This window comes from Leptinotarsa decemlineata, unplaced genomic scaffold, assembly GCF_025532065.1.
Source record: "Leptinotarsa decemlineata unplaced genomic scaffold, Ldec_3_MD MMD2_tig00000133_RagTag_RagTag, whole genome shotgun sequence".
NCBI classification, from domain to species: Eukaryota; Metazoa; Arthropoda; class Insecta; order Coleoptera; family Chrysomelidae; genus Leptinotarsa; species Leptinotarsa decemlineata.
Genome location: NW_027412542.1, coordinates 1,269,283 through 1,286,144, shown reverse-complemented (window position 1 = coordinate 1,286,144; position 16,862 = coordinate 1,269,283). Strand labels below are relative to the sequence as shown.

Below are 16,862 nucleotides of genomic sequence, written 5' to 3'. Positions count from 1 at the left end.
ATGTTTTATTGCTATTATCATTACTTACTTTTATTACTTGTTGGGACTATTTCGACAATGCTTTAGGCATATTGAATATACGCAGGTCTTATCAAAAGAAATGATTAGATCTGAACAGAAAAGAAAGACTGACAGTTTTCGAGTTTTTTTCGATTCGGCAACGTCTGAAATTTTACTATCAGTTGAGCAACTTACAAAATGAAATGTTACTAGTTTCATTGCTGTTGAATGAATTTCAGTGGGAAGTTTAACGTTGTTATGTTGGATATACAAAATTACCAAAAATGACGTAATTCTCTTCTTAACGTGAACAGCATATAGGTAGTGTTTCTCATTATTAGTTTTCTGATTAATTCGGCCATTACTTGATGGAGATACATGCAGAGGTTCTCAAACTTATTTTGTCTACCGCCCACTTCGAGAATTAATTATTTTCTAGCGCCCCCCATTTTTTACTCTACTACATCTTAAGAATCACAATCGCAGTCATTATTTTAATAATTAAATTATGTGTTTCATGTGAAAATGAGACTTTCTGATGAGGGTAATATAAAATACCATTTTGTAATATAAGGAAAACTTTTATTCATGTTATTAAAACAAGCATTTCAATTTGAATTTTAAAAATAATCTAATGTGAAGGATGAATTTGAGGATTTTTAACAAGTTGATAAATTTGAGAATTTTCAACAAGTTTGTTGATATCAGGCTCGAATTTACTCAAAATCACCTTGAAACTTACCGCTATCTATTGTACAGTTTGAAAACTATCGGACAGCAAATAGTTACTGTCTAGTCCCCTAGATGGTGTTACAAGAAGAAACGCGCGTTAAACGAAAAGGCATTTAAAGGAGCGGTCCCCCTAAACCGCTTCAACGTATCCCAATCTTCTCTGTGCCCTTTACTGCTCTTGCTCTCCTATATGCCTCCAGCACCCACAAGGGGGCGTTATGGCTCACTTTGAGAAAGACTAATCCATAGTAATTTCGTAAACTACACCATACGATTTGATCTCCATAAACTTTATTTGAGAAATGTATCACAAATAAAGTTTGTGGAGATCAAATCGTAAGGTTGTAGTTTATGAAATCTATCAGGTTAAAATGTTTTTATTGTGAATTTGCGAGAGTTATGTATTTGGTTAGATTATTTTTTATGAGAAACTGATGAATAGGTAGGTAAAATAAATTACTTTCACTCATGGAAGCACACAAAACAACAATATATGGAAACAACAGACGTGCCTTTTGTTTTACCACATAGCTTAGTCATTGTCTATTTAAATCTTTAGACAATGGCTTAGTTCTAAGATAGACATCATATCTGAACAGTAAAACTTCTCGATTATACCGACATGAGAAGGAGGCACTACGAATTTTATGACTACCCAGACTAGCCAAATTGCACTTTTTTGTTTAGAGAATAATGTGCATATATTCGAAAGATTGCTTCAAGGACACTCAACAAGTTTTATATAATAAAAGTACTGCAGTGTTTTCCAAAATGCGTAAAGTTCTTCATACTGTGATTTCTAGGGGGAATTTGAACAATGAAATTGGTTAGGAATTGGCAAAAGCTGTTACTACATTACCTTGTATGTGCTATTGATCGTTAGAATGTTGGCTGATTATTCCAAAATTGACTGGAGCCCAAAAGCTGGACAAAGCAGATGTGGTGTGTGTACCATTTGATATTCAGTTCATTTATTTTTATGAACGACTGAGAAAAGGGGGTTTGTATTTCTTATTTTCTATTGAAATCAAATCATAGATTAGATGTCCAATTCCACAAAATTTGCTTTATTAAAATAGGATTGGGTTATCACAGGATTGGTAAATTTTTTCATTTACATAAAGGAAACTAAAGGAAACAAATTACATTTTATTTTTCAAAAATACAAAAATATGCTAGAATTCCATTTCAAACTCAACTTTCTAATACAATAATGCAACTTCAACTGTTTTCACTCTTGGAAGTTAGTTATTCCTGGCATCTTTCGTTAATACTGAAAAAAAAAACAACAGATTGTTAAAGCCTATCTCAAACTATCCAGTTATAATCTAATTAGCAAATAAATCTTCAGAAAAGAATTATAATCATTGGATCATAGCGTATATTGAAAGCATCATAATATTCTCGAATATTGGTCATTGTTTAAAAGTCTTCAATGTTAGGAAATCATCTTGATTATTAATCAACAATATGTACCCGTAATAAGCAGTATTCTTACTGATTTGAGTGTTTGACCTTCCACAATCAGAAAAATAGACAAAACTAAATCAACAGAGAATCTGCTAAAGTGTAAATGAAGAGCAAACTGAAAAGTTCACCCCAAAAAGTTACTGCCTAATATAAACCACTGAAAAGCTCATTAGTCAGTGAATTATCATATTCATACTTTTGCCTACAGATTAAAATATCTTTAGTTAGACGATTGGCCTTTTAGAAAATATTCCTTTTCAGTTATCATAAACTAAAAGTCACCGATGAATTGAAAATATTTTTTTTATACTCCTTAGAAAAATATTTCTATATTCAGCTGTTCAACATTTGAGGCATTTCATTCACAAGTAAACAAATTAGTTACCAACTGTAATCTTCAGTGGTTTATACTATGCAGTAACTTTTCGAGGTAACTTTTCAGTTTGCCCTTTTTTATTACGCTTCAGAGCAGATTAAATTATAGAAGGTTAAACATCCAAAAAAAGAACAAGAAATATTGACTACTCCACATGATATGGCTTTGAAAGAACTACTTTTCATCCTTCGCGTGACATGACAAACTTTCCACAACTTTAATGAAATGCTTGAAATTTGTGCATTCATACCTTAAATATTATCAATGCAGGCAAGTCTGTTTCAGTAGACTGAGCTGAGCTTTATTTTGTCCAGTTAAAATTTGACATTCTGCTAGATGGTCTCCCAAACGAAATATCTTCAAATAGAATTCAATAATTTAGAGATGGTCGGTCGATCAATTCAGCTGAAAAAATACATATCAAAATTACTACATTCAAATTATTACAAGCATGCATATAATTTCTAGCAACATTTCAGAGAGGGCAAGTTGTAATCAAAAATGTAAACACCTCATAATAGCGTATATGTTTATACTCATCATAAGTCAAGGATGAATTGACAAAATAAAATATTTCAATGAAAACTTGGTACTTAATACTCACCATTCAATTTAATAGGCGGTGTAGGATTGTGCGTGCATCCCAAACTGAAAATAAAATACAGAGTGAAAGCAAAAATTCTCAAAAATTTGCTAAACATATTTTATTCAAAAATTTAAAATTATCAGGAGTTACATTATCATCAAATTATAGGTATGACAGGGATAACTTTGTCATCATGAACTAATTGTTAATTGAGAAGTTACGAGATACACCAAATTCTCCTAAAAATGCTTTGAAAAATACAACCTGATCAAAATGTATGGCAATTTTATTATTGGAGAAACGAAATTGTTCAAACTGCCCAAACAAGAACCAGTTTTCACATTCATTTCCTAATGGGAAACCCTGTTTGTTGTTTTAGGTAGGAAATGGTATTTCAATTATATAAATGAAACTCAAAAATGGAAAATATAAACAGCAGCTACATATGATAATCGATACTATTTACAAATACAGAGTGGCCAACTCAGAAAAAATACGTATTTGTCACCTTAATATTTTGATTAGTGTGTATTAAACGGGATTTTGCCGAAATTCAAAAAAGCAACAAAGCAAAATATTCCTGCTCTGGATACAAAAATAATGTTCAGAATTTCTAGAATATCTTTCTAAATCAGATTTCAGATTAGCAGAAATTAAAAATGTTAAACCAGTGGAAAGGTTCAGTCATTTTAATGGTCAATATTTCCAATATCTTTTTTCGACTGACCGAGGAGTCTGAACAATTTTTGGATTACCAATGGAGCACTCAAATCAGATCAAACTGTATAATAACCATTACTTGTATTACTTAAATGAAACTGAAAAATTTTTTGAATGAACAATTATTCACATATAATTGTCAACATCAGGTTTCTTATGAATCGACTCAAAAATTCCCTTGTTCAGGTTATGTTATATTTTGATGCCACTAATAAACACAAATACCAATTTAAATGAAATTATATTTACCTCGGATAGTTTTCAAATAACACTAGCCCAAACTGGAAACGGTATTAGGTCAATAAACCTGAAAAATTGACAAGATTAATGTTAGATCAATATGATACGACAACACAACTTCATTGCTATAGTTTGATGGTTGTATCCTCAACTTTCGGCACAGACAAAATCAAATGTTGATATTTGCCTGTTTCCTAGCGGGAAATTTATTCTGCCCTTTCGATTAATGGCACTCTCAGTAGACAAATAAGTCTATTGGAGCGTGGCGTCAGGGCAAACCAAAAAGTAAATACCAGTCTCAATTTACAAAATATCATTTAAAAAAATATTACCTTCAGTGATGCAGTTGGTCCGAATACCTCTGGGCAGATTTCACCTGAAAAATAAATTAAAATTCATTAGTTACTTAAAAACATCCTTGAATCATGGATATAAATCTTCAAACTGTAATTCGAAGAAAAGACGTGATATACCATGTAAATCCAAATTTTATTAATTCATATCAATATAAATAATACATCATAGGGAGTGTAAAAGTTTTCAATGGACACTTCTGCAATAATGTATGTAAAAAAATATATTCAAATAAGAGAACACCTCAACTTTTGAATCAATGTTTTCAAAGTGTCTTCAATGAACATTTCATTGAAGTGTATCCTCAACTTTCGGCACAGACAAAATCAGAGCATTGATGTTTGCCTGTTTCCTAGCGGGAAGTTTATTCTGCCCTTTCGATTAATGGCACTCTCAGTAGACGAATAAATCTATTGGAGCGTGGCGTCAGGGCAACATCAAACAGTTGATTATTGCTATCAACACTGATAGGTTTTTGGATAGAAAAATTACCTTTGAAAAATTTTTTCTTTCATCTTCAAAAATGGACAGATCCCAAACAACTTCTTGAATCAAATTCCACAAATGATGTCAATGTATAGAGGAAACCAGTTTAACAAGTTCATCAGTTTCAGCTGAAAAGAGAAAACAAAAAACCGTTATTTTTAATAATATACAAGAAACTTTCAATTTTGGATATGAAATATTGTTTCCTCGCCATGAATCGAATGAGCAATAATTTGCACTTCGGGATTAAACGAGGACTTTATTTAGCCTTGTATGATTAGGATTCTCTGAAAATATGAATATTGCAGAGCACCTTGCCCAGAATACAAGGCTAGAATATAACTTCAAAATTGACAATTTCATAATTAAAAATTTCAGAATCTTTAATAAACTTAAAACGAAAAATCATGTGTAATAATTTACATATGTGTTTTTATTTTAATATTTATTCCTTAATATGGAATTTTCAAATCTAAGTTTTCATGTATTAAATTAATATCACTTGTGATTGTGATGTTTATTTCAGTTTTTGAAGTGTGACCTAGAAAGCAACACGTATGAAACGTACACCAATTGTAACAAATAAAAATCTTAGCAGAAATTAGACAAGTTATTGTCTCTATCCTATATTTAATATGAATTTCCATAAAATATACAGGTCATCAATCAAACAAGTTAATAAAAACATTTCGTCTATTTGATGAAATGAACAACTATACACCACTGGTAACATATCTTCGATAGAGAATACCTTGTCTATGTGGGTTTCATAATTGCACCAGTGTTCTAGAAGAATAACTAGAAACGATATATATATATATATATATATATATATATATATATATATATATATATATATATATATATATATATATATATATATATATATATACCAGGTAGATCAAAAAGATCTGAATACTCGCATTTGTTTCAGTTTAGAGCTTTTTAACAATTATTTATCCAATATCAAGAGATAACTATTATTTGTTATAATCAAATTGAACAATAAGTTACATTTTGGGATGATGTGTCAATTATATGTAGTTATATTCATTTATGAAATATTAATCATTTGAAGAAATATTATTACCTTCAGTGATGTAGTCGCTCTGAATACCTCTTAGCAGATTTCACCTGGAAAATAAATTAAAATTCATTAATTAGTGAAGATCAATCATCCTTGAATCATGGATCCAAAGCTTCAAATTATCTTGAAAAACTGGACATGAGATATCGCATAAATCCAAATTTCAATTCATGCTATATAAAAGTTTTCAATGGACACTCTTCTGCATTAATGTAAGTGAAAAAATATATTCAAACAAGAGAACACACTTTTGAATCGATGTTTTCAAAAGTGTCTTGAATGAACATTTCGTTAAGAGTGTATCCTCAACTTTCGGCACAGACAATATCAGAGAATTGATTGATATTTGTCTGTTTCCTAGCGGGAAATTTATTCTGCCCTTTCGATTAATGGCACTCTCAGTAGACGAATAAATCTATTGGAGCGTGGCGTCAGGGCAAGATCAATCGATTATTACTATCAATATCGATGGATTTTTTCATAGAAAAATTACCTTTGAACCATTTTTTTCTTTCATCTTCAAAAATGGACACACCACAAACAACTTCTTGAATCCAATTCCACAAATGATGTCTATGGATGGAGGAAACCAGTTCAACAAGTTCATCAGTTTCACCTGAAAAAATGAGAAAACAAAAAATTGTTATTATTTCCAATAATATACAAAAAAAACTTCAATTTTGGGTATAAAATATTGTTTCCTCGCCATGAATCGAATGAGCAATAATTTGCACTACGGGATTAAACGAGGATATTATTTAGCCTTGTATGATTAGGAGTATCTGAAAATATAATAACTTATTACAGAGCACCTTGCCCAGAATACAAGGCAAAAATATATCTTTAAAATCAACAATGTGTGACTTAGAAAGCAACACTCTGCACAAAAAGTTTTATTTCACTTTTCAAACAAACAAACAGAACAAAACCAAATTTCATCTATTTGATGAACAACTATTTACCACTGGTAACATTTCTTCGATAGAGATTGGTCGATTTGTGCTTTTATAGCAATTACTTATCCACTATTAAGGGATAACTATTATTCGTATTCAAATTAAAAAATAAGTTACATTTTGGAATAATATATTTCAATTATTTGTAGTTATATCCAATTAAGCAATTAGAATATTTTTAGCATAGTTAAATTTGTTTAATATACATTTTAATTACTTGCAGTTATATTCAATCAAGCAACTAGAAGATATTTTTAGCAATATAGATGTGTCAACTTTCAAATTAAATCTGTTGATATGCTTGTATATTGCCACTCTTCTGACCAGATTGAGAGCCAACTTAAAGTTCACTGCTCATATGAATTAATTGTATTTTCTTGTTCAATATTTCATTGTGTAGGAATCTTCCAAAGGAAGAAAGCAATCAATTTCAAAAAATCTCTATACAAATATGTTTAGATCATGCAAAGAAATAACTTTCAGACACAAACTGAAAGAGCCCTCTCAAAATAACTACTTCCATATATACATTGAATTACACAAAAAATACTTTTCAAATAACTAATTTTTTATATGAACATTGAATTATATGAAAAACACTTTTCTCTATTCTATGAAATTGAATTAGATATCGTTCACAAGATTGCTACACATTATAGTAAATGGTTCTTGGGACAATACAAACAATGCAAAAATACAAAAACAGAAAAATAATTCAATATCAAAAGTATAGGTCTTAATACACACCTTGAGTTATCTGCACTTGTGTCCATTGCACTTATCGTAAGTGTTACCACCCACCTCGTTACTGGACGCTTGTTAGGAAATTCGCCACTATCAGTGGATCTATCACTGTTTCCAGCATTTTCAAATAAAGGGGCCAGTAACGAGTTAGATAGGGAGATAACGCTTAAGATGCGTACTGTATAAAGAAACCATGATTCCTGAAAAAAATATATAGATTTTCAATAAAATTAAATCTACATTTAGATTTATATTCTTGAATGAAAATATTCAGAGAGGGCAAGTTGTAATCCTTTATGTTTATAAAACACCTCATAATAGCGTATATATTTGAATCATCATAAAATAAGCTTTTCTTCAATATCACTCTTCGTTCAAAAAAAATTAAGTGATTTGAGAAACTAGTAAACTTACTTCAGAGTTCTGATCGTTGTAGTAATCTTGTCACATCCTACAAACTAGATCTGAAAAAAAGAAAAAAATATGTAAAAAGTGATATTATGCATTTCATCAAAGAATTGTCTCTGTTGCAAAAATCAGTTGAAATGCTGTCATCAATATTATTTTTTATGACAGGGATAACTAAGTCATCATGTTTAAATCGATGTATGTCTGTTGCCAACTTTTAAAATCCATTATATATCAAATGAGACGATAAAACAGCACAATATATTAATAGAAATAATAGAAAAGTATCCAGATACTTTTTTTCAAATCACTAGTATTAGAAATATACCTGTAAATCTAAAATAGGCAAAATATCCGTATTTTCTTCAATATCTCAAAAAAGATCAGAATATTTAAAAATTGACAAAAAATGAAATATCTTTTCATAGTATAATAGTCTAAAATCATTCCAAATAACAGGAAAATATCCTTCAAGTTTCTTTAGGCTGATAATTTTTGTATGGGAGATCCATCTTCAATTTTTTTTTCGCGTTATCAATTGTCTGGAGAATGCTCAAATTGTGAATTATAATGGCTTATAAATGAAGATCCAATTGTTGAAATGAAACCTTTTGACAGCTGATACAAAAGCAGATTCAAAGTCATCATCAAATCATGAAAAAAAAATCATGATAAACAGACTCATAATTGAAGTGAAGCGTCTTATTTTTTGAGGAACTCCAATTAGGTTATATTATTATTTGTACCACAATGGATGTTATAATTAATAAGAAATTATTCTTTTTAAAAATTACTTTAACATTGATGCCATGGTCACAATGTTGGTATTGATATTTAAAAATGTTTCCATACAAAATTGGGTTGAAACATCATTGAACACAGCTACCGGACTGAGTGAGAGTGAGAGAAATCTGTATCTGCGTAAAGTTTGGGTCGGTGAAACAAAGTATTAGGAAAAAAAGGAATAAAAACTTTTATTTGCAATTTTACGCATTTGAATGTTTACGGCTTGAATAATCTAACAGACTGATAACAGATTTCTACACATCTTGAGCGAGGGGCTTCTCGCCGGCCATGACTCAGTCTGGCAGCTGTGCCAATGAGGAAACAACTATTTGGTTTACGTTTTGTTCCAACTATTCAAGAGATTTTGGAGGTTCTTCAACTTCTACCAGGCTTGTATCTAGCACCGCTGTTAGATGCAGTTTTATTGAATATTCTCGTTTTTTTACCATTAAACAAACTTACATAATCATGTATAGAAAATTTTATAACATACTCGAGAAACATTTCATTAAAAATATATTTGGCATAACTTACATTCAAGTGACGAAGAAGACCTTTCCATATATCCGTCGATATTTAATCTGGAAAATTGATATAATGTTAAGTTTTCTTTCCACAACAAAAAAAAATTAAAATCAAAGGGGAATTCATCAGTTACAAATAAATTGCAGCCAAAATTATTAATCACAATTTTCAGACGGTAATTATTATCATCACAATATCAAGTCATGAAATCTAAAGAATGATCTGGTTGTAAAATAATCCAGTTATTTGCAAACCTTTGTTATCCTTAACAAATTCTCAGTACAATTTCATAAGTTGTGCGACAAAAAATTGAAAAATTGTAATGGTTCTCAAAGAGCATTCTATGTCAAAACATGAAACTTTTAAAAACAATATGAGTCATCTAGTTATTTCGACATGAAAATTTTCCAAACTAAGAATATGAACCAAATTTCTAACAAAGTGATAACCTTGATAAACATTTGATTTGTTTTTTATGTTACCCCTTATTTTACAGCCAGACTTGGTAAAGAAGGATTAGTGAAAATTTGCTTTACAAATTCCTATCATTAGCATTAAAGAAAACTGTCAAAAAATATATTCAAAAATTTCAAAAATGTTTGTTAATTATTTTGAGAGAGTGGAGTAAAACATTAAAATTTACCTGTAATTCATCTTCATTAAGCTGTATCCCAAGAGAGCACATTATCGTACTTCATCTGAAAAATAAATCAAGTTAGTTTATCTATTTTAATGAAAAGATCAGGAATAAGTTATTCTAAATGATTCAGTTACAAATAAATTGCAGCCAAAATAATAATCATTATTTTCAGACGGTAATTATTATCATCATAATAAGACACTAACAATAATAGAATTTTTTCTGTAAGATGCTGTTGAACAACTGCAAGTTGAAATCACTCAAAAAATTTGGAAAAACTAAGTTGATGCTCTTAAACACTACACAAAAAAATTAAACTGCCTTAACAGTAATTCTTACCAAGTACTCCAGTACTGTTGTTTGACTTCAAAAAATGTGCATTCCTAGAACATTAAAAAAAAAAAAATTAGAAAAAGCATTTCAATTCAGCTTGAATTTTATCAATTGTGAGAACTCATAAAACAAAGGGTTTGTTTTCATTATATTCAAATAATGTAGGTAAGATGATCATATAATCATTGTAATTATAATTATTATTAGTGAAAATATAACAAAAACTATTAATTTGGACAGTATATAACACTTACCTAATACGTCAAAATCTCTCCGGATTTCTGAATCACATTTCTTCAAGTTCTGAAACAGAAATAGGATTTATTTCCACTGAAAGTTTTCATATGAAATCCAATAATCAAAATAAAAACTTGTCAGATAGAAAATATCAACATAAAACTTGTTCAGTCATATGCTTGTCTATAAAATCATCACTACACATAATTGACTTGAGTTTTTGTGAAATACATTGTAAAAAATTAATAAAAGCTTCCTAAATCAATTGCTCTTAACATTTTCTCCTGCTGTATCAGTTTTTATGAATGATAAACTGGATAATACTTACCATCATTCATCCATGTTGCACGTGGTGAAAGGTAGAACACACAACATTTGCTGCAATAAAAAAAACTAACTTCAATTCATAACTCAAATCTTTGAACAATGTGTCTAATAATATAACTTCTCAGATCGAAATTATCAACAAAACTAATTCAGTCATATGCTTGTCTATTAATAAAAATCATCATAAAAATATGTCACAAACTGAATTCTATTTGAGCAATTATGTTTTATCACTACTTGATTTTCTGGTGTATATGATTATTCGGTACCAACTCGTTTATTAAAGAAAGAATACTACAATACTACTTTGATGTGTCAATTTTCCAAATGATAGAATTTTTGCCAGGAGCTCCAGAGGGTTTTAGTTTTTCAAGGCAATCCTCTTTCTGTAATGCAAGATCAATCTTTATATTCTCATATTCTATGTATTTACGTCTACTGTAATTCCAAAATAGTCAGCACTAAATTATCAGAAATGACTTGACATTTTTTGCCTTAATCTTAATCTTATGCTGAACATGAAAGGTCCTTCAGCCTAGGAAAAAACGATTCGACGTTTTCAAACCATTCCTTGGCATGCAACCACAAGTTTCTGAATCTAAACGATACGGAAATTCTGCACTATGCAAGGAAGGGTTGCAAATTCAATTATTTAGAATCCCTGGAAATTCACAAGCATAAGCGTTGCGGGTGCAACCTGTTAAATGATCAATTCGATTTAAATTACTCTCCGGTTTTTAAATTGGCACATCCGCATTGTGAACTGTAAATTCAGGTACTCAATCAAGTCAATCACTCTATTTCTATTAGTACCTACAGGGGTGGTATATAATGTGTAATGAATCATTGTTAGTTTATTGTATAAGTTTGAAAATGTCCGTATAGGACGAAACTGCAGTAACGTTAGTTACAAATAAAAGTGGCAAAAAACATAGAAATTGTCATTTCTCTTTTCATGAGAAAATATCTTGTAACAAAAAGTCATTCTTAAATTTGCATTTTATGTAGAATTCACCCTAACTAATCTATCTTGATTTTTGTGAAATTATGAAAAAAAAAAAAATCACATAAACCACTACCAGTACAAAAAGTTCAAAATTACTTACATTATTGTATTATTCATTATCTTCTGAAGAAAATTCGTTGGATGATGAGCAACTATCGCAATCGCTATTATCGGAGCTAATAACCAACGGTTCAATTGCAATGTCCATTCTAGTGTCGAGATCCCACATTTTGTCTTCTTCTTTTATCGTATGTCTAATGCATTTTTTCCATGACTCGGGTGTGACATTTTCTATAGCAGTAGCTAGTAGGCCTTTTATCTTATCTGTTTCAGAAGTCAAGTCTTCCCTCGCCACCTGGTTTTTTATTTGAGCCCATATTAGCTCAGTGGGGTTTAGTTCACAATGGTAAGGAGGGAGGCGGTGTACAATTATGTTCCTCTCACGAGCCATTTCGTCAACAACATATTTCATCAACAGAGGTATATGTTTCCTTGCAATATTGAGTAATTGAACTTTTAACATATTATCATCGAATGTTAGATTTTTTTGAGACAGCCAGTTAATGATATCAGCTTTTGGCCAGTCAGTTGTTGGTGACTGCTCCAATTGTCTGCTGTGGTAAGAGGCATTGTCCATGACGACGACAGAGTTTGGTTCAAGGCTTGGTAAAATCTGTGAAAACCAACTTTCAAACATTTCCTCGTGGTAGTCACTAGTTTTGTTGGAATCTAAGATTAACAAGCCATTTTCCAAAAAACCTGAATCGCTGCCTATATGAGTTATCAAGAGCCTCCGTCCTTTGCCAGCTAGTGCTTCCGATCCTTTTGAAACAGTATGGCCTTGATTCAGAAAAGTCTCATCTAAATAATAAATTTTTCTACCATCAAGACGATACTCTCGGATTTTTTTCAAGTAATTTCTCCGCCACAAAACAATTTCTTCTCTTTCTATAAGAGCACTTTTCCTACCTCTTTTGATAAATTTAATGTTCATTTGCTTTAATGTGCGCAATAAAACACGTCTTGATATTTTGGGCATCGTTTCATCGGAACTTATTTCAGCTGCGACTTTTTTCAAGGTTGGGATTTCATTTCTGAAAAAGAACAAATGGAATTTCCTACGAATAGCATATTTGGTACAATCATCAAGCTGAATTTGTTTTCTTCCTCTAGTTTCAATGTTTTTAGATACATCACATTTACCTTCATTTTCTTTGAAGGATTTAAGAATTCTGTGAACACTTCTTATCGACACTTCAGTTAAATCACTACACAGATTAACTACGTCGTTATGCAACATATTTTCATTTCGTTCACGGAGCCCACAATACACATTATATATAATAGTTTTTTCTCCTTCAGATAAATTTGGACGTCTGCGTTTGCTTTGACTGCTTTCACTTTCCATATTTTTCACAGTTCACAGCTCAAAATTAAACTGATTTATAATGACATTTCCCATGTTTCAGTCCTTGAACACATCTCTTGGTTTTTTCTATCTGATATCAGATCAGATCTTTCATAGTATTCTGCAACTACAATGAAAGACAAAATTAGCAAAGATTTTCAAAAATAATAAAACTATTATTCTGATTCAAAGTAGTTCAGACATTTCCGAAATATTTTAATCAGTAGTTCATACGAACGAGACAAATGATTTCATCACTAAGGAATAGTTTTTAAGCTAGTTGGGTACAGTGAAAAAATCTTTATGGTGAATTTAGTAAATATTCGTTTTGAGGGCACCCGGCGATTTTGAAAAAAATTTTGAGTGTACTTACGTATTTGGATGCGCAGATTACGAATCTAAAAGAAAAAAGCGGTGCTCTCCATTATTTCCAAAGTTACGGCCCTTCAAAGTTCAGAAAAGGGTAACTTTTCAGACTTATTTTTCTCAAGATAAACTATTTAAAAACAAGCATTCATTCAGTAGGTCACCTTTACACCTTATTCCTCCTTAATGGACACTTTTCAATTCAACAATCAACATTCCTCGACTGGATGGAAGTCAACATTTTTCTTACAAAAAACTTAATTTAAAAACGAATGCTTGCAGTCGTACCAACTATGCCATTAACCTTAAAAACGCTATAAGACATATACGTAATACATTTTACAACTCATCTAAAAGAACAATTCGTTCAGGCCAGTCTCAACACCCTACACAGTAGGTTAATGGACTGACACCTATCAGAAAACAACTACTCCCCTGGCTAATACCACGAAGGGCGTTGGATTATATCCGACAGGTGTCAGTGCAGGATTCTTCACTGAAGTTATTCCTGCATATGCTGTTGGCGATACAACTGCCGCAATAGATTTTCAATTATCGGAACACACTTGCAGACCGGTTTCGGGCTGTTTGGCCACTCGTCAGTGCAAGGTAGTGTATATCATCAACATAAAGACATTTTACAACATTTTTATTGGAAATATGATTGTTGAAGTGAAGAGTGTCAAGGAAGGAGGAATAAGTTGTAAAGGTGACCTAGTGAATAAATGCTTGTGTTTTTAAATAGTTCACCTTGTTAAAAAGAAGGCTGAAAAGTTGACCTTTTCTAATCTACGCATCAAAATACGTAAGTACATTCAAAAATTTTTCAAAATCGCCGGGTGCCCTCACAAGGATTATTTACCCTATTAGGAATTATGATCACTTATATACTGAACGTTCTATTATAATCATACATTATCGGAAAAATATCCGTGGTTATGATCTAAAAATCATTTGAGGATATAATTTGTAAAGATAAATAAAGGAAAACTCAAGGGATGATTTTGATAAATAAAGAAATACTACTTACCAGCAATAAACCCCTCCCTTTTGAAATTGTATTCTGATAAAACATGGTTATGTAAAAGTACTACTAAGTTAAGTAGCCAAGTACAACCTTAACCGGCGACGTTTCAAACTGAAAAGACTTTCAAAATTTTCAGATTCGTGAAATCATTCGTAAGAGTGGTGGTAAAAGAAAGAGGGGGAAAATCCAACGATGTTGCCAAAATATATTCCACACAGACCTGATTTTAGTTCTATGATATTCCTTAAAAGTGACATCACGGAAAAGTTGAGATTTTAGTTTTGTGGCTATATAGTCCCGAACTCGAAACAAAGTCCGAAACATTAAAATATGCATATTAGTAAATTCACCGATATTTAATAAGTATTCATATTCAAATAATGGATATAAAATATATAGAATAGCTTTACTTTCAGAATCATCATCACACCCCAGGTCTGCAATTTCCAACTATTGGAAAATCACCCATAATATTATATATAACAGCCCTATTGGCATGATAAAAGTAACATGTGACTGGATCTCATTCGTTGAATTTAAAACAGGCAAAATCAAATTCTCTCCTTTTCGGTTCAGTGAACCCAAATTTTGATATTTACTTGTACCATATCATATATTTATATTATATTCTGATTCTGTGATCAGGACTATTTCATTTCGTAACTGATTCTGCATGCGTTCCACTAAGCGCTCACAACGATCACGCTCAAGACAGCAGTTTTTCCCGTTCCACTTGCTTGCGAGCGTTACTGTCGTAAATTCAAGTGGAATGGATTATGGAACGTTTTGGGCGTTCATGTATACATTGCAAATGGCGAGGTTGAAAAAATTAAGTAAAAGTTTTAATGAGGTTACGTAAATTTTAACTATAGGTTTCAATAATTGCAAGCTAACTTCATTTATATTAAAAAAGATGTATAAATTATTAAACAAATTGAGTTTGAATGTAGTCAAAATGTCTTATACGGCAATCGGATATTCGTAGATGCGTCGCAATAGTGCTTCAGAAACTAATTCATCTAGTTCAGATGGAGAGTGGAATGCAACTTTTTAAAATTATAATCGTGAAAACTGAAAACTCAGGCCACGTATTATTGATTATGAGAATGTATTTAATCGTTATTCAGACGAAGAATTCAAAAGTCATTTCAGGTCGAAGTAACCGATATAGTTATCTTGAAAGGCGAAGTCAAAGGCCAAAAAAACCAATTCAAAGGAATTATGCCGCAACGAATTAGTTCACGTGGACTGAAGAATTGGCGGTTCGTATTGGATAATTTTTACTGACCGAGTTTTATGATTGCCTGAGAGTACTTGAACTATACATGATTTTCAATCACATATTACACTATAAATTTTCAAAATGTCATATCAACACAATTACTTTACTTCGATATGTGTAAGTAATCATTCCATTGATTACTTATGAGATTGAATAATGGAATAAGTTGAGAAATTAGAAATGAACCAAAAATAACGCATAACATATGTCATATTTCAAAAATTGCGCCGAAATATTCTCAACGTTCACTTCTATAGTTTTGTGACTTCGACCCAGCTCTTTAGATGGGTCGTTGTGAGCACGTACTCTGGTTGTGAGCTTGCCGTGAGCAAAAGTAATGATGTCATGAGTAACGTTTTCGAGGCGATCATAACGACCGCGATCATTATGTGGAACGGTTATGGGAACATTTTGATCGTTGTGAGAGCTTAGTGGAACGCACGGTCTGTATACTAACTCAGATGACAATTTCAAACATTTTTTTGCGTTAACTCCTGACAATTCATTTTTTTAATTGTTGTCAATACCTGTATCTTCGCTTCGAGGGTGGGTATTTCAATTTCGAAAATGAAATCAGCAAATCATCAAACTATGAAAATTACTTCAAACACGAAATGAACGAAGAACGAACTCATGAGACCTGTCTTTTGAATTAACATCACGGGCCTCAGCCTCAATTGATTAGGTTAATAGCTGCCACTTAGATTTAACATATCCTTTAGATTTAAAGGACATGATAAAACTAACCGATACTTGATGAAAATCA

General features: G+C 31.2%; 1 protein-coding gene across 6 annotated transcripts; it reads right to left on the bottom strand.

Annotated features, from left to right (window-relative positions):
- Positions 1 to 1,868: 1,868 nt before the first annotated feature.
- On the bottom strand, positions 1,869 to 14,965 carry LOC111509966 (uncharacterized). 6 transcript variants are annotated; one of them, XM_074172507.1, is made up of 18 exons: positions 14,818 to 14,965; positions 13,217 to 13,548; positions 12,114 to 13,107; positions 11,009 to 11,058; positions 10,698 to 10,746; positions 10,450 to 10,493; positions 10,114 to 10,168; positions 9,480 to 9,526; positions 8,166 to 8,215; positions 7,755 to 7,951; positions 6,545 to 6,667; positions 6,055 to 6,098; positions 4,971 to 5,092; positions 4,457 to 4,500; positions 4,134 to 4,191; positions 3,183 to 3,226; positions 2,829 to 2,983; positions 1,869 to 2,005 (listed from the first exon to the last, which is right to left on the bottom strand). In XM_074172507.1, the coding sequence occupies exon 3, from the start codon at positions 13,050 to 13,052 to the stop codon at positions 12,123 to 12,125; it is 930 nt and encodes a 309-aa protein (XP_074028608.1). In that variant the 5' UTR covers positions 13,053 to 13,107; positions 13,217 to 13,548; positions 14,818 to 14,965; the 3' UTR covers positions 1,869 to 2,005; positions 2,829 to 2,983; positions 3,183 to 3,226; positions 4,134 to 4,191; positions 4,457 to 4,500; positions 4,971 to 5,092; positions 6,055 to 6,098; positions 6,545 to 6,667; positions 7,755 to 7,951; positions 8,166 to 8,215; positions 9,480 to 9,526; positions 10,114 to 10,168; positions 10,450 to 10,493; positions 10,698 to 10,746; positions 11,009 to 11,058; positions 12,114 to 12,122. The 6 variants fall into 6 exon arrangements, with proteins under 6 accessions (XP_074028608.1, XP_074028605.1, XP_074028603.1 ...); XM_074172504.1 differs by having other exon boundaries at positions 11,009 to 11,073; positions 12,114 to 13,548; XM_074172502.1 differs by having other exon boundaries at positions 12,114 to 13,548.
- Between the last annotated feature and the right edge of the window lie 1,897 nt (positions 14,966 to 16,862).